The following is a 26,005-nucleotide window of genomic DNA, read 5'->3' on the forward strand; positions in this document are numbered from 1 at the left end:
TTAATTGCCTACCGTCTGTAAGCTGTTAGTGTCTTAACGACCGTTCCACAGGTGCATGTTCATTAATTGTTTATGGTTCATGGAACAAGCATGGGAAACCGTGTTTAGACCCTTTACATTGAAGATCTGTGAAGTTATTTGGATTTTTACTAATTATCTTTGAAAGACTGGGTCCTGGAAAAGGGCCGATTCTTTTTTTTTCTGAGCTTATGTGTGTGAACTCAACTGGTCTGAAAGCAATGTTACTGTAAAAGAATGCTCATGAACATGCCGTCTCATATGAACGATCCTGATCAATGTTGTTTTGCCATATTCCAGAAACATCCTAATCTCAGTTGGATTGAATACACCAGATACATTTCTAAGTGAATTGCAGACTACAAGCTTAAGACTGTTCCGTCCGATCTTTATTCCCTGTGTGACTGACCTGTTGACCGGTCAGAGAGGAGGTTCCAAAGGAACAGCGTAAAGAGGAAAGATGATCGACACTCCCTGCATCGTAACCCTCTGCAACCCCATCACACCCCTCTTGGTCCTTAACTGTCTCTCCCTCCTCCAGGGGTTTTATATATAGTTCCAGCGCTCAGTGTCAAAGCCTCTCACTCAGATCCATTACATGACCGCACATGATGGACGAACCCTATTCTCTACTATACACACGCTATTCACTATACTCTAGTCATTATACAGTTACGATGCACACTGTAGTGCGTGACTGACTTCCTCATATGAAGTTGTTGCATGTTGCGTTTATATGTTTGTTTTCTATATATATTGTCCTTTATTATTTCACCTAACCCTACCACACCTCCCCTAATTAGGCTTCGACTTCCAGTTTATACATACTACATACATTCTATGGACCCAGTATATTTGACATTAGTTATATTTAGTTTGTCTTTAGTCCCATCCTTCAGCTACCCTCAACCCCTCCCATTTATCTATGAACACCATCCATTTTGGGGCTTCTATTTGCTATATATTTTTTTCAACTGTGCTGTGATGTTTCACAAAAGTTCTGAACGTTACTATTATCATAGCTTCGGCAGATTGTAAATTAAAGACAAAACATTTTTGCTAGGAGTATTATTATATTATTGCTCAATTGATTATGACCTTTCAGATCACCCAGTGGTGCTCAATGCAAAGTTAACGGGAAATGTTGCAGTTCTTCAGCCATTCCTGAACCTGCGACCAAAAACAAGCTAGATATGGACAGTGCCAAAAACAAACGATCTAATGATTCTCTCTCTGTTATGGATATGTTTGTAATCATTGAGGACAGTGGAGTTTTTCCAGGACAAAAAAATAACCAAATAAATAAAATCCTAGTTCAGTCTGCTTTTCACCAGACACTGGGAGATGAATTCACCTTTCAGCAGGCCATTTTTTTTACCTCGATTTAACTAGGCAAGTCAATTAAGAACAATTATGGCTTAGAAACAGTTGGTTAACTGCCTTGTTCAGGGGCAGAATGACAGATTTTTACCTTGTCAGCTCGGGGATTTGATCCAGCAACTTTTCGGTTACTGACCCAATGCTCTAACCACCTGTCGCCACAGCAACCTAAAACAAAAGGCCAGATCTACACTGGAGTTGCTTACCAAGAAGACAGTTAATGTAACTGAGTGGTAGATTGTTGACAAAATACAGTTAAATCCATTATATCCCACTTTGTAACGCAACAAATTTTGGAAAAAGTCAAGGGGTGTGAATACATTCTGAAGGCACTGTAAGCAGTGCTCGGGCAGTTACTATTTCATGTAGACATTTTGTCACGCCTTGGTCATTGTATCTTGTGTTTTTGATATATGTTTGGGTAGGCCAGGGTGTGACATGGGTTTATATGTTGTATTTCGTATTGGGGTTTGTAATAATTGGGAGTGTGTATTATTAGGGGTGTGTCTAGTTAGGCTTGGCTGCCTGAGGCGATTCCTAATTGGAGTCAGCTGATTCTCGTTGTCTCGGATTGGGAACCGTATTTAGGCAGCCTGAGTGCGCGTTGTATTTCGTGGGTGACTGTACCTGTCTTTGTGTTAGTCACCAGATAGGCTGTAATTTAGTTTCACTCGTTTGTTGGTTTGTATTTTCAGTTATTTAATGTACCGCATTATCTTCATTAAGTCATGAGTAACCTACACGCTGCATTTCGGTCTGACTCTCTTCTAACAGCAGACGAACTACATTACACATTTCAGGTGTTTTCAGGCATTTCCTTCCCCTCAGAAAGCAACATTATGGAAGACGTGAGTCCAGTGAGTCTCAGACACTGTGTTTGAGAGCTCAATTACATGTTGATGCTCTCTCCTGCTGACTGAGGTGTGAGATCACCCACACAAGAGGGGGAGAGATGTAGATATTCTGGGCCTACTGCCTCTGAGTGTGTGTGTGTGTTTTCCCTTCCTGTGTCCCCCACTGTTTAAGCTAACTCTCCTTATTGAGGGTAAAGGAGTCAACACTGAACATTACAGCTGCATTTCTGAATCATACAGAGCATCCCGGTCCCAGTAGGCAATGCTGCCCATTGGCATTCAGAGTTGTGGCACGCATAATTATGATGAAATTAGACTATTGGAAAGCACAAAAAGTTGCAAGTAACCTGTGTGCTGCCAGATACATGTCTAACTTGTGTATTTTGTTTTTGTAAATACTGAAGATCTGACTGATAATCAAGAGGTGTCATATCAAGGTGGAATGTTGGATAAAGAATCACTCATCACATTCATTGTTACTCTAGACCTCTGATGCAACCATTGTAGTTCTGCTAATTTATCGGTTGCCAAAACAAGATTTACGTGGGAAGATCCAGTGATGACATCATAAATTAATTCCTGTGATATTCTAGAATTTTGACAATGTATATAAACGTGTGTTACAATTGTCACGAACCGGCTCAAAGCCCGTAACAAAGGGAGACAACGTGGAGATAAGGAGTAACAAAAGATATATTTATTAACTAAAGCAACTAAGGAAAATATCCAATGGTGTGTGTAATCAGTAGTCCGTAGTGTAAGTGAGTGTTTTGCATGAATGTGATAATGCAGGGTGTTGAAAGGTGCCAAAGCAAACAAACAAAAGGCCACCAAGAACCACAACACAATCTACAAAGGTGTCTGCATGGAGAGAGTCTCCTCCATGAATGTGGAAGAGGTCTATTTATCCTGGGAGATACCTGGCCCAGGTGTTTCCCATGTAGCTGACGACCCTCTCAACTCCGCCCACCGGCATCCTAATAAGGAAACAAGAACAAAGACAGAATACGGCAGACAGAGTGGGAGGGTCGTCACACAATGACTCCTGACAAATCCTCTTCTTCAAATCCTCTAGCTATAATCACCAAACGGGGCAAGAAAGCTAAGGCTTTTTAAATGTTCAAAAGTTAAATTTGTCTGTAAAATAACTCATACATAAATGTAATGTAATTCAATAATGGAAAAAATACATGTGGCTTTGTCTCCTGTTCAACACTTGACTTACAAATCTGTCTTCCTTTGAAAACAGAAAACATTCCACTTCGCTCAGGATGGCTACCCTCAGTTGTCCACATTGTGAAGAAGACATTCTGGGTGTCTGAACTGTCTGCACCAAGGGCCCAGCCTATCAAAGACTGCCTAGAGCTGAAGAACATCCAGTCTTACCTGGTGCTGGATGTGTGGGAGCCTAACCTGGAGTCACTTCAGAAGTGCAGTGTCCCTCTTGCTGCCTCCAGCCAACCTGGCCACAGCCAGAGCTGGAGAAGGGAGAGTCACCCTAACCTCTACTGCTACTCCAGGCCCAGCCATGGTGAGAGGCATAGTGGGAGAGAGGTGATGTGGCTTGGCTTCTCTGACGAGAGAAACAGTCACCAGAGCCATGACTTACTGCCAGTGCAGCATGAAGAGCTCCAGAGAGAACCAGCAGGACCTCTTCTCCCAGCTGTCCAAGTCCCGTAAGAGGAGCAGGGAGGGTGGGGAGGACCCTCAGGCCAACCCAGACTCCAAGAGTAGCAGAGCTGAGCACCCCACCCACAGCATTGTGCACACAAGGCACTTAAATGGCAGACTTTTTGATTCATGAAATGTTATGCAAGTTTTTGTTTTTCACATTTGCCGCGTTTTGGAATGAGTTTGAGTATTTTTGGTAAGACATTTTATAAACGTCTTACCTGTTATTTAACTCTTGAGTGTCTGTGTGTGGTAACTGCCAGGTAACTGCCAAAATAAAGGAAACATCAACATAAAGCATCTTCATAGGGCTTTGGGCTACCACGAGGCACCAGAACATCTTCAATGTGCCTTGGCATCGATTCTACAAGTGTCTGAAACTCTATTGGCGGTATGCAATACCTTTCTTCCACGAGAAATTCCATAATTTGGTGTTTTGTTGATGGTGGTGGAAACTGCTCTCTCAGGCACCGCTCCAGATTCTCTCCAATAACTGTTCCATTGGAATGAGATCTGGTGACTATGACACACACACACACACACACACACACACACACACACACACACACACACACACACACACACACACACACACACACACACACACACACACACACACACACACACACACACACACACACACACACACACACACACACACACACACACACACACACACACACACACTTTAAACCAATGCTTCTATGAGACCCCTCTTTCAAAGTCACTGAGATATATTTTTCCAGCCATTGTAGCCAAAATAATGGGCAACCTGGATTTTTTTATACATGACCCTAAGCATGATGGGATGTTAATTGCTTAATTGCCTAATCAATCAATCAATCAAATGTATTTATAAAGCCCTTTTTACATCAGCAGAGGTCACAAAGTGCTTGTACAGAAACCCATTCTAAAACCCCAGAGAGCAAGCAATACAGACGTAGAAGCACACTGGCTAGCAAAATTTCCCTAGAAAGGTAGGAACCTACGAAGAAACCTAGAGAGGAACCAGGCTCTGAGGGGTGGCCAGAATACTTAACCCCAGACTGTTCTTCAAGATGTTCAAACACTCATAGATGACCAGCAGAGTCAAATAATAATGAGCTCAGTGGTTATAACTTTCATTTGGCTTAATTAATTCAGGATGAAAGACCCTCTCTAACCTCTTACGCTCTGTCTTACCATATGTATGGACCCTACATCATGGGTCAGAGGTCAACCGTGACCACATAGCTACCAGTGTCACTTCCAGGAAAAGACTCGGGCCGCATAGCATTTACATAGCTCACCACAGAGCCAGCCATGGGGCGGACAACACCAGACATGCAATCAAACACTGTTTTAACTTTACCCCATTTGGTTGTGTGTGTGTGTGCGAGCGAGCGAGCGCACGCGCGAGCGAGAGAAAGAGCAAGTGAGTGAGAGAGCGAAAGAACGAGAGAAAGAGAGCCGCTTTTGAAACCCCTGTCAACCCAAGAATCCTGTATGATCTTCCTCTTGTTAATTAAGCGTCAAAAGGTTTGATGGTATCTTATTAATAAGTTAGCTTGTCATGTGAGTTTATTTATTATGTTGACAAATATATACGTTTATAAACACAATTCTGCGTCAGTGGACATATGAGTGACAACAAGAATAACCCTGGCTGGTAAAGGTTGGATCTGTTGAAGACGCTGGCATCATTTTTCCCTTCATAGTCCAATTGTTATTAAAGGCCCAGTAGGCCCTGGTCACCGTTCACTTTTACAACAACCTCAAAGCTCCGTCCCCTTCGCCCAATTTGGAGAGCCTAAAAATAAGGAGAAGTGTCACAACTGTTATGGCGCCCCAGGGCCAATCGTTGACCCCCTTCTCTTGTGTTACCCAATGGTGTTGCCTCTCGCTATCTCCGTCTGATTAGAGAATACCCATCCTGCAGTTGTATATGGTCATGACCGGGGCATTCCAGGGAGTCGAGGGGCCTGACGCGAGCTTCAGGGGTGCCGAGCTTTTTAAAAACCTGTCCTGCCTAGAGCTTCATTTAGCTACTCAAGTGTAACGGACATCACCAAGCAGGCTGCCGCCACCGACTTCGTACGGCTACTAGCGGTCCTGTCCACGGACTACGCCTTCATCTTTCCACAGTCTATTCTTCTTCCGTGCCAAGGTGTCTATTAGGATGCAGCTACCACTTTTTTCACAATTCTGATCAATTTAAAGCCAGGAGACCGTCCACATTGGAAACGATAAACGGATTATTTAATTAATCCCACTGACAGACTGCTTGGTTTGACAAACTCCACTCCCATCACAAGTACAAACGAAAAGCTCGTTTACTTTTGCTTTCATATTTTTCCTAGTTGTACAACTTTTTTTCACGGCCAATGCGCAAGCTTGGCACTGGCCCGCAATAAACAGTTTTTTCTTTCTTTCCACGCTCCCTTGCGTGCCGTAACGTTCACACACTGGCCCCACTGAATGTGGTATAAAAAGGGCACGGAAACCGACAACATGATGAGCAATAATACGTACTACGAGCAGCAGCAGCCGCCGCAGTACTACAAGAGTACGGACAACGGGGACGACGAGGAAGAGATGCCGGCTACGGAGAAGGACCTCGCTGAGGATGCGCCCTGGAAGAAAATCCAACAGAACACCTTCACCAGGTGGTGTAACGAGCATCTCAAGTGCCTCAACAAGCGGATCAACGACCTACAGAAAGACCTGACCGACGGGCTCAAGCTCATCGGTCTTCTGGAGGTTTTGAGCCAGAAGAAAATGTACAGAAAGTACCACGCCAGACCTAACTTCAGACAAATGAAACTGGAAAATGTGTCCGTTGCGCTGGAATTCTTGGAGAGAGAACACATAAAGCTGGTATCGATAGGTAAGTGGGGTTTGTATTTAGGACCGATATAGCGCAATGGTTGGGTTTCTCGGAACATGTTGAAAGTTGATGCTTTGTCCACTCTGTCTGGGATAGCCACTTTTTGGGGTGCCGTTACTGTTTAGAGGGCGTATTTGAGTCAGGGGAATGAGTCTGAGATTGATTTCTCCTCAAAATGAATTAAACACATTTTGATCTTATAGAAAAGTAATGCGCAATGCAGCTTTTTATTTATTAGAGTAAAACGTATTCCTAGTTGTGTTGTTGATTGTTCCATGATTATATTGTTCAGTGTTGTGTTTTCACTGTATACACTTCTCCATAACTATTGTTGCATGCGTTATAAACAGTGCATAACTGAAATGCACTGTACTTTTTGACGCAAATTACGCACGTCGTCGATATGAACTTCTGTGCGTAAGAGTGACCAGACCACGGCGCGATGTGTTCAGGATGCGCCAAACAAGAAATGTCCCCTTTCTGACCCCCCGACAAAAGACTACTTTCAGCTGGATCCGGGAAACAGAGAGATTCTGGATTCGGTGCATGCCTTTGGATCCCTGTGTGTTTATTACTGTGTAACTCATGCATGGTCCCATTAGAAACGATACTGCCAATTGAGAGTCATTACAATCTCAGGTTTAACCAACTTGGCTGCTGTCATTTGTTGTTCATGAAATGAAATACTGAATGAGTCATTTGGAGCGTTCTCATCGAATGGATAGTCTCCAATTTGGATTAGGCAATGTCTTTATAGTTGCTTCTGAATGATGTAGTGATTTGGCATCTCTATCTCATGTGTTCAAGCATGTGGACGAAAGATGAATAAGTAACAAGTAGTCTACAAAACATTTGTATATATCCAGCTATTTGTATATACACTGAGTGCACAAAACATTAGGAACACCTGCTCTTTCCATGACATAGACTGACCAGGTGAATCCAGGTGTAAGCTATGATCCCTCATTGATGTCACCTGTTGAATCCACTTCTATCAGTGTAGATGAAGGAGAGGAGGCAGGTTAAAGAAGGATTTTTAAGCCTTGAGACAATTGAGACATGGATTGTGTATGTGTGCCATTCAGAGGGTGAATGGGCAGAGACAACATATTTAAGTGCCTTTGAACAGGGTATGGTAGCAGTTGCCAGGCACATCAGTTTGAGTGTGTCAAGAACTGCATCGCTGCTGGGATTTTCACGCACGACAGTTTCTCGTGTGTATCAAAAATGGTCCACCACCCAAAGGACATCCAGTCAATTTGACACAACTGTGGGAAGCAATGGAGTCAACATGGGGCAGCATCCCTGTGGAACGCCTTTGACACCTTGTAGAGTTCATGCCCCCTCCTTTTGCCCTCAGAACAGCCTGATTTTGTCTGGGCATGAACTCTACAAGGTCATGAGTAAGGGATCATAGCTTTCTCCCGAATTCATCTGGTCAGTCTATGTCATGGAAAGAGCAGGTGCTCTTAATGTTTTGTAATGTAATGTTTCAGAACCGGAGGCTCCAGGATGTAGGATATGTTCTTGGAGAACCAATAACAACATCAGCCTGATGTCCCTAACTGGATCTAATGTGGATTCTGATGATTTTGTCATATATTTTTTATTAGGATCCCCATTACCTGTTGCAAAAGCAGCAACTCAGCAACTCTACTCTTCCTGGGGTCCACACAAAACATGAAACATGAAACATGACATAATAGAGAACGTCGATAGACAAGAACAGTTCATGGACAGAACTACATACATAAAAGGCACATGTAGCCTACATATCAATGCATACACACAAACTATCTGGGTCAAATAGGGGAGAGGCGTTGTGCCGCGAGGTGTTGCTTTATCTGTTTTTTGAAACCAGGTTTGCTGTCTATTGGAGCAATATGAGATGGAAGGAAGTTCCATGCAATAAGGGCTCTATATAATACTGTACGCTTTCTTGAATTCGTTCTGGATTTGGGGACTATGAAAAGACCCCTGGTGGCATATGATTATGATGATGATGATGATGATGCAGCAGCCAGCAGGACAGACAGTAGTGTATTGTTAAGACTGGCCCTGTAGAGGACTCCTCTGTTGCTGAACCTTATAACAGTGATTTATGAATGCACCTTGTGCTCGGAGAATGTGGTTCTAAGGAAAACATTGTTTCTTAACCTTAATTTAACTAGGTAAGTCAGTTAAGAACACATTTTTATTTTCAATGACGGCCTAGGGACAGTGGCTTAACTGCCTTGTGGCTTAACTGCCTTGTTCAGGGGCAGAACAACAGATTTCTACCTTGTCGGCTCGGGGATTCTATCTAGCAACCCTTCGGTTACTAGTCCAACGCTCTAACCACTAGGCTACCTGCCGCCCCAAAATGATCCTTGGCTGAGCTTTCTGCCTTAAAACTAATCAGTGCTATAATATTTATTCTCAGAATCTAAAACAGGTTCATGAGAAAAGGTGGCACACCAAAGCATCCTTGTTGTCAACATCTGTTGTGCTGATGTGTTGTGGCTGTGTTGGCCGACTCTTGATAAGAGCATGGCAACAGCCATCAGTGGTACAGACCCCAGTTCCCACTCTGGCCTTTGTTGTTTTCTTCATCTTACACGTTGTTTACTTTCTGTCACATACATTGCCATCAGAAAGTATTCACACCCCTTGACTTTTCAAACATTTAGTTTTGTTACAAAATGGGATTCAAATGGATTTAAATATCCTTTTTTTGGGGGTCAAGGATCCACACAAGATATACTGTTACATTTTGCATGAATTATAAACTATCAAAATAAAGAAAGTCCCACACTCCATGTGTAATGGCCCAGCAATTTAATGGGTATTTACCAACGTTTCGGCATCACTTGGCCTTCCTCTGGGTCATCAATGAAATAAAATATAATCATTTTTTTCTTCCTCTTTGACCAAAATCTATGATATTGAATTTTATTTATGAAAAATAAAACAGTAATTTAATAGATACGTATTCATCCCCTAAGTCAATAGATGTTAGAATTACCTTTAGCAGAGACTACAGCTGTGACTGTTTTTGTGTAAGTCTCTAAGAGCTTAGCATACCTGGATTGTACAATATTTGCCCACTATTCTCAAGAACATTATTCAAGCTCTGTCAAGTTGGTTGTTGATCATTGCTAGACAGCTATTTTCAAGTCTTGTCATAGATTTTCAAGGCGATTTAAGTCAGAACTATAACTAGGCCACTCAGGAACATTCAATGTCATCTTGGTAAGAAACTCCAGTGTATATTTGGCCTTATATTTTAGGTTATTTTCCAGCTGAAAGGTGACTATGTCTCCCACTGTCTGTTGGAAAGCAGACTGAGCCAGGTTTTCCTCTCAGATTTGGCCTGTGCTTAGCTCTATTCCAATGCTTTTTATCCTAAAAAACTCCCTAGTCCTTGCCGATGACAAGCATACCCATAACATGATGTATCCGCCACCATGCTTGAAGAGTGGTACTCAGTTATGTGTTGTGTTGGATTTGCCCCAAACATAACGCTTTGTATTCAGTACAAAAAGTACATTTCTTTGCCAATTTTTTTTTGCATTATTACTTTAGCGCCTTATTGCAAACAGGATGCATATTTTTGAATATTTGTATTCTGTAAAGGCTTTATTCTTTTCACTCTGTCATTTATGTTAGTATTGTGGAGTAACTACAATGTTGTTGATTCATCCTCAGGACAAACTGAAATTGGGTCAGCTTTGAGGGGTTATCGGGTCCAATATCTGTTAGGGCTACCCAGGATGCAGTATGATAAAGGGGAAATGGGTCTACAAGCAGACAGAGTCATTGGGAAGGGTCGGACCATGGTGGCTGAGTGACATTGGTGAAAAGAGTGATCCTTTCAGAAGGGCACCTGCCATGGCTCTCTCTCTCTCAGTGGGGGGTGGAGGGGAGTGTTGGGTAACAGAAGAGCTGGAGAACACACACACTCACACACTCACACACTCATTCACTCTGCCTTACTCCTTCACACACATGATACACACACACTCATGGATGCCAGCAGGCAGGGAAGGAAGACTAGAGGGTGTGTGACTTGGAGAGTTGGAAGTCAAGTAAGTACGGGAAAGGTTACTGCCACATGAAATTCAGACTGATATCCCCCTCCCCCTTGGTTCTGGTGGTTTGGCCTTCCGGCTCTCTGGTTGTCTGGTAGTCTGGTAGTCTGTAGGGGCAGTGAGGGGCCAGCCTGGCCCAGGTCAGCTTCACTCATTTGGGGAAGGGGGCTGATTGATGAGCAGACAGCTGGGCTCTGGGGCTCTGGGCTTCCTCCACTAACAGGCGCCTAAAATAGACCCACATACAGCCCCAGAGTGGCATGGGGAGAGGGGACGAGGGAGAGGACTGTGAAAGAGGGGTTAGTTAAAATAGAGGAGGCAGGGAAGTGGGGAGAATGAGAGGGGTTAGGAGAGAGGTTGTGGAGAGAGGGGGTCGGGAGAGAGGAGAGGGAAATTACGAGGGTATGACGGGGCGAGGAAAAGGTGACTGAGACCTCTGGCGCTCAGGGGGGTTTGAGGTGGGGGTCCTGAAGAGTTGCGTATCCCTTTTCCCGGCACTAAGACACAGTAGTATATGACATTATGACTCAAACAGACCATCCGTTATGACATTATGACTCAAACATGTCATCCGTTATGACATTATGACTCAAACAGACCATCCGTTATGACATTATGACTCAAACAGACCATCCGTTATGACATTATGACTCAAACAGACCATCCGTTATGACATTATGACTCAAACATGTCATCCGTTATGACATTATGACTCAAACAGACCATCCGTTATGACATTATGACTCAAACAGACCATCCGTTATGACATTATGACTCAAACAGACCATCCGTTATGACATTATGACTCAAACAGACCATCCGTTATGACATTATGACACAAACAGACCATCCGTTATGACATTATGACTCAAACAGACCATCCGTTATGACATTATGACTCAAACAGACCATCCGTTATGACATTATGACTCAAACATGTCATCCGTTATGACATTATGACTCAAACAGACCATCCGTTATGACATTATGACTCAAACATGTCATCCGTTATGACATTATGACTCAAACAGACCATCCGTTATGACATTATGACTCAAACAGACCATCCGTTATGACATTATGACTCAAACAGACCATCCGTTATGACATTATGACTCAAACATGTCATCCGTTATGACATTATGACTCAAACAGACCATCCGTTATGACATTATGACTCAAACAGACCATCCGTTATGACATTATGACTCAAACAGACCATCCGTTATGACATTATGACTCAAACAGACCATCCGTTATGACATTATGACTCAAACAGACCATCCGTTATGACATTATGACTCAAACAGACCATCCGTTATGACATTATGACTCAAACAGACCATCCGTTATGACATTATGACTCAAACAGACCATCCGTTATGACATTATGACTCAAACAGACCATCCGTTATGACATTATGACTGGACCATCCGTTATGACATTACTCAAACAGACCATCCGTTAGAATTTGACTCAAACAGACCATCTTTGATGAATAAAGTTAGAACTTACTCTGCTCTTTGATGAATGAGTACATCTCTCTCTCTCTCTCTCTCTCTCTCTCTCTCTCTCTCTCTCTCTCTCTCTCTCTCTCTCTCTCTCTCTCTCTCTCTCTCTCTCTCTCTCTCTATCCCGTCTCTCTGACTCAGTCCTAATGAGAGAAAAAGAGAAGTTGAGCAGGGCCCTCTGATTGGTTGGTCGTTTTATTTGACTGCGGTATGATTGACCCCATTGTGGGTTCACATTGTAGTTGTGAATTTAACAGGGGGGAAAGTTGTGGTATCTCCAGTAGTAGCTGTGTGTATGTGTGTATGTGTTTCCTGTATCACTATCCATGGATAAATACTGTGGTTCTGTAATGGGTCTCTGACATGACTGTGCAATGTGGTGGGGAGCAATGACAGAGAGAGAAAAGGGGAAGAGAGCAGTATGGAGAGAGAACGAGGGAGAGAGCAGTATGGAGAGAGAGCAAGGGAGAGGGCAGTATGGAGAGAGAGCAAGGGAGAGGGCAGTATGGAGAGAGAACGAGGGAGAGAGCAGTATGGAGAGAGAGCGAGGGAGAGGGCAGTATGGAGAGAGAGCAAGGGAGAGGGCAGTATGGAGAGAGAGCAAGGGAGAGGGCAGTATGGAGAGAGAGCAAGGGAGAGAGCAGTATGGAGAGAGAGCAAGGGAGAGAGCAGTATGGAGAGAGAACGAGGGAGAGAGCAGTATGGAGAGAGAACGAGGGAGAGAGCAGTATGGAGAGAGAGCAAGGGAGAGGGCAGTATGGAGAGAGAGCAAGGGAGAGAGCAGTATCGAGAGAGAGCAAGGGAGAGAGCAGTATGGAGAGAGAGCAAGGGAGAGAGCAGTATGGAGAGAGAACGAGGGAGAGAGCAGTATGGAGAGAGAACGAGGGAGAGAGCAGTATGGAGAGAGCAGTATGGAGAGAGAGCAAGGGAGAGAGCAGTATGGAGAGAGAACGAGGGAGAGAGCAGTATGGCGAGAGAGCAAGAGAGAGGGCAGTATGGAGAGAGAGCCAGGGAGAGAGCAGTATGGAGAGATAACGAGGGAGAGAGCAGTATGGAGAGAGAGCAAGGGAGAGGGCAGTATGGAGAGAGAGCAAGGGAGAGAGCAGTATGGAGAGAGAGCAAGGGAGAGGGCAGTATGGAGAGAGAGCAAGGGAGAGAGCAGTATGGAGAGAGAGCAAGGGAGAGAGCAGTATGGAGAGAGAGCAAGGGAGAGGGTAGTATGGAGAGAGAGCAAGGGAGAGAGCAGTATGGAGAGAGAGCAAGGGAGAGGGCAGTAAGGAGAGAGAGCAAGGGAGAGGGCAGTATGGAGAGAGAGCAAGGGAGAGAACAGTATGGAGAGAGAACTAGGGAGAGAGCAGTATGGAGAGAGAACTAGGGAGAGAGCAGTATGGAGAGAGAACTAGGGAGAGAGCAGTATGGAGAGAGAACTAGGGAGAGAGCAGTATGGAGAGAGAGCAAGGGAGAGAGCAGTATGGAGAGAGAACTAGGGAGAGAGCAGTATGGAGAGAGAGCAGTATGGAGAGAGAGGGAGAGCAGTATGGAGGAGAGAGAGCAGTATGGAGAGAGAACTAGGGAGAGAGCAGTATGGAGAGAGAGAGTATGGAGAGAGAACTAGGGAGAGAGCAGTATGGAGAGAGAACTAGGAGAGAGCAGTATGGAGAGAGAACTAGGGAGAGAGAGGAGAGAGGAGAGAGAGCAGTATGGAGAGAGAACTAGGGAGAGAGCAGTATGGAGAGAGAACTAGGGAGAGAGCAGTATGGAGAGAGAACTAGGGAGAGAGCAGTATGGAGAGAGAACTAGGGAGAGAGCAGTATGGAGAGAGAACTAGGGAGAGAGCAGTATGGAGAGAGAACTAGGGAGAGAGCAGTATGGAGAGAACTAGGGAGAGAGCAGTATGGAGAGAGCAGTATGGAGAGAGAGTATAGGAGAGAGAGTATGGAGAGAGACTAGGGAGAGAGCAGTATGGAGAGAGAACTAGGAGAGAGAGCAGTATGGAGAGAGAACTAGGGAGAGAGCAGTATGGAGAGAGAACTAGGGAGAGAGCAGTATGGAGAGAGAACTAGGGAGAGAGCAGTATGGAGAGAGAACTAGGGAGAGAGCAGTATGGAGAGAGAACTAGGGAGAGGAGAGAGAACTAGGGAGAGAGCAGTATGGAGAGAGAACTAGGGAGAGAGCAGTATGGAGAGAGAACTAGGGAGAGAGCAGTATGGAGAGAGAACTAGGGAGAGAGCAGTATGGAGAGAGAACTAGGGAGAGAGAAGTATGGAGAGAGAGCAAGGGAGAGAGCAGTATGGCAAGAGAGCAGTATGGAGAGAGAACGAGGGAGAGAGCAGTATGGAGAGAGAGCAAGGGAGAGAGCAGTATGGAGAGAGAGCAAGGGAGAGAGCAGTATGGAGAGGGAGTGAGAGAAAACGAGAGCGGGAGAGAGTGCAGGGAGAGGATGGAGTAGAAAGAGAGGGGGATAGAAGCTGGATGATAGAGGGAGCGAGAGAGCAGTATGGAGAGGGCGAGAGAGAGGGTGGTGAGGGTGACTGGTTCTTACGTTGATTGTCTCACTCCTTCAGCAAGTCTCTGGTGTGTGTGATAAAAATGTAACCTTACCCCCAATGTTACCCCAACACTCTGAGAGGTTCCAAGTTACCTCCTGGTCTCCTGGTGTTAGACAGTGTTCAGCCTCTGTGGTAGTAGACCCTATGGGGCAGTAGAAGTATTAACTGTTGTAGATCCTTGCAGATCCTTCCCTGCTATCTTACTTTACTGGATCTGAGGGAAATGAGTGAGACCACTCTCTCTTTCCTCATCTTTCTTTTTGTCTCTCCTCTCTCTCTCTTCGTCTCTGTCTCTGTCTCTTCATCTCAGCCGCTCTCTCTCTCTTTCTCTCTCTCTTTCTCCCTCTCTCTCGCCCTCTCCATTACCTTCTCTCTCTCGCTCTCTCTCTCACTCTCTTCCTCTCTCCCCATCTTCCTCACCCTCTCTCTCTCTCTCTCTCTCGCCCGACAACAGTATCTCTAATTGTTAGCATGTGTCAGAGGCAGTCAGCTCAGAAGAATGTCCGAGCAGGGCCAGAACCCCCCCCCCCCAAATCACCCCCTACCCTACCCTACATGCCACACCTCCTACCTCTCTTGCAGCCACCAAGGATAAGCAACTCTGGCTATCCAAGAGAGGAGAATAACTCTGATTGCACCACCACCTCCCCACAAAAACACCTCACCCCCAAAACACCTCACCCCCTGTTAATATCTTTCTTTATAAAGGAAATCCTCTATGTTGGATTGATATGGTTTCTCCCCCCACAGACTTCCAGCCATTTCTCTTGTGTCGTGTACAGCATTTAGATACAGAGGACTTAGGAAAAGGTCCAGTTTTTCAACAGCCAGTTGAATATGTCGCCTTGAATATGTCGCCCCTGTTAGAGGGCCATGTGTTTAGTGTTGCAGTCTGGGTAGAGGGAATTGAATGGGCTTTATGTAAGATCTATTAATGGGTCTGAAGCACTTCAAATCAAATGACAACATCAGTCTCACACTGAGAACACCTGAAATGATATTGGTGTAATAATAATTTTGCTCTGTTATATAATATTCTGTCTAAAACAATATATGTTTCCATGTATCTAATCCAGCTGTGAATTTTGCATTGATGTACTGTCTATTTCCACTGGTTATCAGGAGGCTGAGGATATGCTCTGTATTTCATCTTTGGATTCAATGAACCTGAGCAGAAGTACAGGTATATGAGATTATAAAACGGATGTGTCTAATACCGGATGCTCATTGGCTAAAACCGCAGTCCAGCTGGTGTCTATTCCACAAGTTACCACCGGCTAAATCTATGACGTTGAAATGCCCATTTACTCTGTTCCAACTGGACTGCGCAATCCACTGTCTCGTCATCTCAGCCAGGCAATTTATAAACTAGATCTTCCCTGTAAAAAAAGCATCTAGAAATGATCTCCCATTTCTTTGAGACTAACATTTAGTTTTCAACAGCGGAGATGAGCGATAACCTTTGCCGTCTGTCTCTCCGACATTTGCAACATATTGAAATTCATTCTCCCATCTGTCCTATATGGTAATGAACGTGTCGGGAGTCTGAACGAGACAGACAGACTGGCATACACACAAAGAAATGTCTGGAGAAAAACACTAAATGCAGCTAGTTTGCGGTCATTCCAGCTTCAGTTTCTTCTGAACAGAGAGCAAATGTTCTGCCTCAGGGCGAAATTGCACATCATTAGCTCATTTTTATGGATGTATATAAAACAAACAATCATTAGAAAACAGCTTAAACAAACTCAAACGCAGCTACTTTGCTGTTATTCCGGTTGCACTGTTTGACGTGACTGTGTTAGCAAGCAAGGGATAAGAAGTTTGCCAGCCATCATGGCAAGTGAACATTTTCAACGACGGACTGGGTCACGTCCATAGTTTTAGAGCAAAAAGACTTAACGATTGGGCCACGTATCTAGCAACCGGACCGATTGAACGAACGACCAGCCTGCTTGGGTATCAACCCTTGATTTGTGTCTGGACTATATCTCGTGGAGGGTGAAATACAGTAGTGTGAATAAATGAATCAAAATAATGTTTTTAATTCAAATATGTCAATCATGATTTGAATATGTTGGAATCTCATTGTATAAAAGGGATAATGCCCTCGAAGCCGTTGTTGTTAGGGCCCGAGACGAAGGCCTAACAGCACCCCGTGCCAAAATCCTTCAAACACCAGCTTCTCGGGCATCACTTAAGTATAATTGATCCATTGTCTCCTCTTCATTCTTAGTGGCACAGATGGTCAGTTTGCTCTCTCTCTCTCTCTCTCTCTCTCTCTCTCTCTCTCTCTCTCTCCATCTCAGTAGTCTGCGTGTAGCGTGAGGAGGAGCATAGTGAGAGGAAGAAGTCCGTCCACAAGTTAAATGTTCCGAAAGGCACTGCTCGTAAAAGCTTTAGCGGCACCACAGCCAGGGTCAAACGAGGACCACAGAGCAGTTTCCACTGGAGAGAGAGGGAGAGATTAGGAGTGGAAACAAGGGATAGGGTGAGTGGAAGAGTGAAGAGATGGACAGGGAGATAAGTGTGGAAACAGGGGATAGGCTGAGTGGAAGAGTGAAGAGATGGACAGGTAGAGAAGAGTGGAAACAGGGGATAGGGTGAGTGGAAGAGTGAAGAGATGGTCAGGTAGAGAAGAGTGGAAACAGGGGATAGGGTGAGTGGAAGAGTGGAAGAGTGAAGAGATGGACAGGTAGTGAAGAGTGGAAACAGGGGATAGGATGAGTGGAAGAGTGGAAGAGTGAAGAGATGGACAGGTAGAGAAGAGTGGAAACAGGGGATAGGGTGAGTGGAAGAGTGAAGAGATGGACAGGTAGAGAAGAGTGGATACAGGGGATAGGATGAGTGGAAGAGTGAAGAGATGGACAGGTAGAGAAGAGTGGATACAGGGGATAGGATGAGTGGAAGAGTGAAGAGATGGACAGGTAGAGAAGAGTGGATACAGGGGATAGGGTGAGTGGAAGAGTGGAAGAGTGAAGAGATGGACAGGTAGAGAAGAGTGGAAGCAGGGGATAGGATGAGTGGAAGAGTGGAAGAGTGAAGGGTGAAGAGATGGACAGGTAGAGAAGAGTGGAAACAGGGGATAGGATGAGTGGAAGAATGGAAGAGTGAAGAGTGAAGAGATGGACAGGTAGAGAAGAGTGGAAACAGGGGATAGGATGAGTGGAAGAGTGAAGAGATGGACAGGTAGAGAAGAGTGGAAACAGGGGATAGGATGAGTGGAAGAGTGGAAGAGTGAAGAGTGAAGAGATGGACAGGTAGAGAAGAGTGGAAACAGGGGATAGGATGAGTGGAAGAGTGGAAGAGTGAAGAGTGAAGAGATGGACAGGTAGAGAAGAGTGGAAACAGGGGATAGGATGAGTGGAAGAGTGGAAGAGTGAAGAGTGAAGAGATGGACAGGTAGAGAAGAGTGGAAACAGGGGATAGGATGAGTGGAAGAGTGAAGAGATGGACAGGTAGAGAAGAGTGGAAACAGGGGATAGGATGAGTGGAAGAGTGGAAGAGTGGAAGAGTGAAGAGTGAAGAGATGGACAGGTAGAGAAGAGTGGATACAGGGGATAGGATGAGTGGAAGAGTGAAGAGATGGACAGGTAGAGAAGAGTGGAAACAGGGGATAGGATGAGTGGAAGAGTGAAGAGATGGACAGGTAGAGAAGAGTGGATACAGGGGATAGGATGAGTGGAAGAGTGGAAGAGTGAAGAGATGGACAGGTAGAGAAGAGTGGAAACAGGGGATAGGATGAGTGGAAGAGTGAAGAGTGAAGAGATGGACAGGTAGAGAAGAGTGGATACAGGGGATAGGATGAGTGGAAGAGTGGAAGAGTGAAGAGATGGACAGGTAGAGAAGAGTGGATACAGGGGATAGGATGAGTGGAAGAGTGGAAGAGTGAAGAGATGGACAGGTAGAGAAGAGTGGAAACAGGGGATAGGATGAGTGGAAGAGTGGAAGAGTGAAGAGATGGACAGGTAGAGAAGAGTGGAAACAGGGGATAGGATGAGTGGAAGAGTGGAAGAGTGGAAGAGTGAAGAGATGGACAGGTAGAGAAGAGTGGAAACAGGGGATAGGGTGAGTGGAAGAGTGAAGAGATGGACAGGTAGAGAAGAGTGGAAACAGGGGATAGGGTGAGTGGAAGAGTGAAGAGATGGACAGGTAGAGAAGAGTGGAAACAGGGGATAGGATGAGTGGAAGAGTGAAGAGATGGACAGGTAGAGAAGAGTGGAAACAGGGGATAGGGTGAGTGGAAGAGTGAAGAGATGGACAGGTAGAGAAGAGTGGAAACAGGGGATAGGATGAGTTTAAGAGTGAAGAGATGGACAGGTAGAGAAGAGTGGAAACAAGGGATAGGGTGAGTGGAAGAGTGGAATAGTGGAAGAGTGAAGGGTGAAGAGATGGACAGGTAGAGAATAGTGGAAACAGGGGATAGGGTGAGTGGAAGAGTGAAGAGATGGACAGGTAGAGAAGAGTGGAAACAGGGGATAGGATGAGTGGAAGAGTGAAGAGATGGTCAGGGAGAGAGACTGGTTAAACATAATGTGTTATTCCAGAGACTGACGTTTCCAACAGACAGACCTACCAGACAGTAGACATTCCTTTGAGTCCAGCCAAGAGAGCCAAAATCACAAGATTGTTTGGGATGAGATATTTTGAACCTGTGTCAATACATGTTTATTATGACTAGCCACAAAGTTCACAGATGACGAGCGGGATTAATCCAAGGGGTCCTGATGATGGTGATGTTAAATGTCAGGCAGTGACACAGCCGCCTGCTTCCTGTGAGGATGTTTGGGTATATGGGTTTCCAGTACATCACTTTGTTTGTTACCCTGTCCACATAGACTTGGCACCATAAACATAGATAAGGGTCCGTGTCCATAGCAACAAAACGTTTCCAAACCACATTTCCACAATTTCTATGTTTAAGACAGATGTGATGACCTAATCGTTGCGAGTGGAAACAGGTTATCAGGATTAAGCCATCTGGACCGCAGGATTACACAGTAGGGGATATAATATGGAGGGAAGAATAACGGATGAGAAAGAGAGAGAGAGGGGGGGGGACTCTGGAGTTGAGAATGGAGTAGGGGTAGGGTTTGGATCTGACCTCTCCCTTCGACACACCCAGGAGCCACCTAACATCCAGTGCTGTGGTGCCTGGCAAATGTATGCTTGTGTGTGTTTGTGTGTGCTCGTGTGTGTGCGTGTGGGGGGTTTGTGCGTGTCTGTGTGTGTCTGCGTAGACTAAGTCACTCACATCTGGAGTGTCAGAACAGAAAGCAGTCGCTTCTATAACCTGATTGGTCAAAGTGAGAGAGACAGAAAAACAGAGAGGTAGAGTTCCATTGAAAGGTTCCATTGTGCCCTGTTTCGGTGACGTCACCATTAAGGTCCCCCGTCAATGTCTGTCATGCTGTTAAAATAGCCCAGCATTACACACAGTATAATGTAACCTAGCGTATGTGGAGTGCCCTCCATGCTAAACAAACAACCTGTTGTAGTCTATGCACACACTTCTTAGCACCCTGAGAAATCGGCAAGTGCATTCTGGGGCAGTTGGTGTCAGGCACAACTGCTGCTAGCAGCCCAACAATCTGACCCCTTAATCCATTTCACCCAAGTCTGCTCCCTACAGGGTTGCTAGGTCTGACCCTGACTCTACTTCCCTCTGCTCCCTACAGGGTTGCGAGGTCTGACCCTAACTCTACTTCCCTCTGCTCCCTACAGGGTTACTAGGTCTGACCCTAACTATACTTCCCTCTGCTCCCTACAGGGTTGCGAGGTCTGACCCTAACTCTACTTCCCTCTGCTCCCTACAGGGTTACTAGGTCTGACCCTAACTCTACTTCCCTCTGCTCCCTACAGGGTTACTAGGTCTGACCCTGACTCTACTTCCCTCTGCTCCCTACAGGGTTGCGAGTTCTGACCCTAACTCTACTTCCCTCTGCTCCCTACAGGGTTGCTAGGTCTGACCCTAACTCTACTTCTCTCTGCTCCCTACAGGGTTGCGAGGTCTGACCCTAACTCTACTTCCCTCTGCTCCCTACAGGGTTGCGAGTTCTGACCCTAACTCTACTTCCCTCTGCTCCCTACAGGGTTGCGAGGTCTGACCCTAACTCTACTTCCCTCTGCTCCCTACAGGGTTGCTAGGTCTGACCCTAACTCTACTTCTCTCTGCTCCCTACAGGGTTGCGAGGTCTGACCCTAACTCTACTTCCCTCTGCTCCCTACAGGGTTGCGAGTTCTGACCCTAACTCTACTTCCCTCTGCTCCCTACAGGGTTGCTAGGTCTGACCCTAACTCTACTTCCCTCTGCTCCCTACAGGGTTGCGAGTTCTGACCCTAACTCTACTTCCCTCTGCTCCCTACAGGGTTGCTAGGTCTGACCCTAACTCTACTTCCCTCTGCTCCCTACAGGGTTGCTAGGTCTGACCCTAACTCTACTTCCCTCTGCTCCCTACAGGGTTGCTAGGTCTGACCCTAACTCTACTTCCCTCTGCTCCCTACAGGGTTGCTAGGTCTGACCCTGACTCTACTTCCCTCTGCTCCCTACAGGGTTTTTAGGTCTGACCCTAACTCTACTTCTCTCTGCTCCCTACAGGGTTACTAGGTCTGACCCTGACTCTACTTCCCTCTGCTTTCTACAGGGTTGCTAGGTCTGACCCTAACTCTACTTCCCTCTGCTCCCTACAGGGTTGCTAGGTCTGACCCTAACTCTACTTCCCTCTGCAGCCCAAGGTGTTGCCTGATCTAAGCCCTTATTCATCTTCACTCTCCTCCTGGTCCCTATGGCGTTGCCAGATTGGACATTTTGTTTATCCAGGCGCAGGCCTCTCTCCTCACCTCCCACAGAACAGGGTAGGTTCCAATGGGGTGCTGTGAGGTCAGAGCAGGGGAAATAACAAGATGGAGGGGGAAAATGCCTGATAACATGTTTAGGATATTTCTCAGCCTCGACACAAATGGGGGATTTTAAGGAATCTGGCACCCCGCCATGACGGTTCAAGGCAAGGGAAGGCTGGGGGAAGGGAGTGAGGGTGAGGCGAGGCAAGAGGAGTGATAGCTGGGTGTGGGGGAGGGCCCAGCTGTGTAGTGCCCAGATGTTTAGCCCTCAGCATGGCGGAAAAAATGAATAATTAACACTTTGAAAACTCCCTCTGCCTTTCATGAACTTCTTCCCTTATGGGTCATAAGGCCACTGCCACTCCACACACCTCTTTACCTGGGACAGATCAGAAGTGAGAATGAGGAGAACAGCTTGAGTCTTTCTCCCTTATCATACCAGGGATGAATGTGTGTCTGAGTGACGCTGGGACATTACACACACGCTGGGGAGTTCAAATGATATAGTTCTAACACCCACATCCTTGATCAATTAGATGTAGTTCCTTTTGAAGCAGCATAAACAGCTGGCTGTTCATTCTATGGGCTAAGATTGGATTTCTACCTGTCACTCTCTCCATCTATTTTTGGCTCATGTTTGCCTGTCTCACGCTGTGGGCCCTGGGATGTGTTCTTTGGTGAGGTTTCTTTCATGAATGACTGTGCGGGGTCTTCTAAGATGTGCTTGTGAATGGAGTGTAAGGCACGCTCTTTCATTCACAACATGTTTCATATGGTGACTTTAAAGGCTTATGAAAACGTCACACACACACACACACACACACACACACACACACACACACACACACACACACACACACACACACACACACACACACACACACACACACACACACACACACACACACACACACACACACACACACACACGCACGCACACACTTACACACATACTGTATGCAAGCATGCATGGATACACGCACACACAACACACACACACAAATACACACACACTCAAACACATACACACACTCTCTCTCTCTCTCTCTCTCTCTCACACACACACACACACGCACATGCACACACATACACTGAGTGTACAAAACATTAAGAACACCTGCTCTTTCCATGACATTTACTAACCAGTTGATTCCAGGTAAAAGCTATGATCCCTTATTGTGTCACTTGTTAAATCCCCTTCTATCAGTGTAGATGAAGGGGGGGGAGACAGGTTAAATAGGATTTTTAAGCCTTGAGACATGGATTGTGTATGTGTGCCATTCAGAGGGTGAATGGGCAAGACATAATATTTAAAGTGTCTTTGAACTAGGTATGTAGTAGGTTCCAGGCAAACCGGTTTGAGTGTGTCAAGAACGACAATGCTGCTGGGTATTTCATGCTCAACAGTTTCCTGTGTGTATCAAGAATGGTCTTCCACACAACAACATCCAGCAAACTTGACACAACTGTGGAATGCATTGGTGTCAACATGTGCCAGCATCTCTGTGGAATGCTTTCGACACCTTGTAGAGTCCATGCCCCGACACCTTGTAGAGTCCATGCCCCGACACCTTGTAGAGTCCATGCCCCGACACCTTGTAGAGTCCATGCCCCGACACCTTGTAGAGTCCATGCCCTGGCACCTTGTAGAGTCCATGCCCTGGCACCTTGTAGAGTCCATGCCCTAACACCTTGTAGAGTCCATGCCCTGACACCTTGTAGAGTCCATGCCCCGACACCTTGTAGAGTCCATGCCCCGACACCTTGTAGAGTCCATGCCCTGACACCTTGTAGAGTCCATGCCCTGACACCTTGTAGAGTCCATGCCCCGACTAATTGAGGATTTTTTGCGCTGCAATATGGGGTGAAGCTCAATATTAGGAAGGTTTACCTAATGGTTTGTGTACTCAGTGTAAGCACACACACACACACACACACACACACACACACACACACACACACACACACACACACACACACACACACACACACACACACACACACACACACACACACACACACACACACACACACACACACACGGTGTAACGGTTTTCTAGGTGTAAAGGAGAGTCAGACCAAAATGCAGCGTGTAGATTGCGATCCATAATTTAATAAACAAACGTAACACGAATCTAAATACAAACACTACAAAAATCAATAAACGTTTAAGTCATTTAGCAGACGCTCTTATCCAGAGCGACTTACAAATTGGAACAGCCTATACTTGTGTAACCTAACACATAGACAGGAACAAGGACACTAAGGACAATCACCCACAAAACACTCAAAGAATATGGCTGCCTAAATATGGTTCCCAATCAGAGACAATGATAAACACCTGCCTCTGATTGAGAACCACTCCAGACAGCCATAGACTTTGCTAGATCACCCCACTAGCTACAATCCCAATACATACCAAAACCCCAAGACAAAACACACCACAATACAAAAACCCCATGCCACACCCTGGCCTGACGCAAACATGAAGATAAACACAAAATACTTCAACCAAGGCGTGACAGAACCCCCACCCCTAAGGTGCGGACTCCCGAACGCACCTCAAAACAACAGGGAGGGTCCGGGTGGGCGTCTGTCCATGGTGGCGGCTCCGGCGCGGGACCTGGACCCCACTCAGTCAATGTCTTTGTCCCCTCTCCTCGCGTCCCTGGATAGTCCACCCTCGCCGCCGACCATGGCCCAGTAGTCCTCACCCAGAACCCCACTGGACTGAGGAGCAGATTGGGACTGAAGGGCAGCTCGGGACTGAGGCAGCTCGGGACTGAGGGGAAGCTCGGGAGTGAGAGAAAGCTCGGAAGTGAGAGGAAGCTCAGGAGTGAGAGGAAGCTCAGGAGTGAGAGGAAGCTCAGGAGTGAGAGGAAGCTCAGGAGTGAGAGGAAAGCTCCGGAGTGAGAGGAAGCTCCGGAGTGAGAGGAAGCTCCGGAGTGAGAGGAAAGCTCTGGAGTGAGAGGAAGCTCCGGAGTGAGAGGAAGCCCAGGCAGGTAGATAGATCTACCAGATCCTGGCTGGCTGGTGGTTTCAGCAGATGCTGGCTGACTGGCAGATCCTGGCCGACTGGCGGATCCTGGCCGACTGGCGGATCCTGGCTGACTGGCGGATCCTGGCCGACTGGCGGATCCTGGCCGACTGGCGGATCTGGCAGATCCCGGCTGACTGGCGGATCTGGAAGAGTTTGGTTGACTGGCGGATCTGGAAGAGTTTGGTTGACTGGCAGATCTGGAAGAGTCTGGTTGACTGGCAGATCTGGAAGAGTCTGGTTGACTGGCAGATCTGGAAGAGTCTGGTTGACTGGCAGATCTGGAAGAGTCTGGTTGACTGGCAGATCTGGAAGAGTCTGGCTGACAGGCGGATCCTGGCAGACTGAAAGATCTGGCTGCTCCATGCTGACTGGCGGCTCTGGCTGCTTCACGCTGACTGGCGGCTCTGGCTGCTCCATGTAGGCTGACAGCTCTGGCGGCTCCATGCAGACTGGCAGCTCCTTGCAGACTGGCAGCTCCTTGCAGACTGGCAGCTCCTTGCAGACTGGAAGCTCCTTGCAGACTGGAAGCTCCTTGCAGACTGGCAGCTCTGGCTGCTCCATGCAGACTGACAGCTCTGGCTGCTCCATGCAGACTGACAGCTCTGGCTGCTCCATGCAGATTGACAGCTCTGACTGCTCCATGCAGACCGACAGCTCTGACTGCTCCATGCAGACCGACAGCTCTGACTGCTCCATGCAGACCGACAGCTCTGACTGCTCCATGCAGACCGACAGCTCTGACTGCTCCATGCAGGCTGGCAACTCTGGCTGCTTCATGCAGACTGACAGCTCTGGCTGCTCCATGCAGGCGGACAGCTCTGGCTGCTCCATGCAGGCTGGAAGCTCTGGCTGCACTGAACAGGCGGGAGACTCCAGCATGGGTGTAGAGGAGGAAGGCTCCGGCAGCACTGGAGAGGCGAGGCGCACTGTAGGCCTGATGCGTGGTGCTGGCACTGGTGGTACTGAACCGAGGACACGCACAGGAAGCCTGGTGCGGGGAGCTGCTACCGGAGGGCTGGGGTGTGGAGGTGGCACTGGATAGACCGGACCGTGCAGGCGCACTGGTGCTCTTGAGCACCGAGCCTGCCCAACCTTACCTGGTTGAATACTCTCGGTCGCCCTGCCAGTGCGGCGAGGTGGAATAGCCCGCACTGGGCTATGCAGGCGAACCGGAGACACCGAGCGCAAGGCTGGTGCCATGTAAA

General features: G+C 46.6%; 1 protein-coding gene across 1 annotated transcript in view; it reads left to right on the top strand.

Annotated features, from left to right (window-relative positions):
- Positions 1-5,891: 5,891 nt before the first annotated feature.
- LOC124013603 (filamin-C-like) overlaps positions 5,892-26,005 on the top strand; it is a 103,274-nt gene continuing 83,160 nt past the window's right edge. Inside the window, 1 exon segment of the mRNA XM_046327920.1 lies at positions 5,892-6,789. Coding sequence (XP_046183876.1) covers positions 6,381-6,789 — 409 coding nt within the window. The 5' untranslated portion in view covers positions 5,892-6,380.

The sequence above is a fragment of the Oncorhynchus gorbuscha genome, linkage group LG25, assembly GCF_021184085.1.
Source record: "Oncorhynchus gorbuscha isolate QuinsamMale2020 ecotype Even-year linkage group LG25, OgorEven_v1.0, whole genome shotgun sequence".
NCBI lineage: Eukaryota > Metazoa > Chordata > Actinopteri > Salmoniformes > Salmonidae > Oncorhynchus > Oncorhynchus gorbuscha.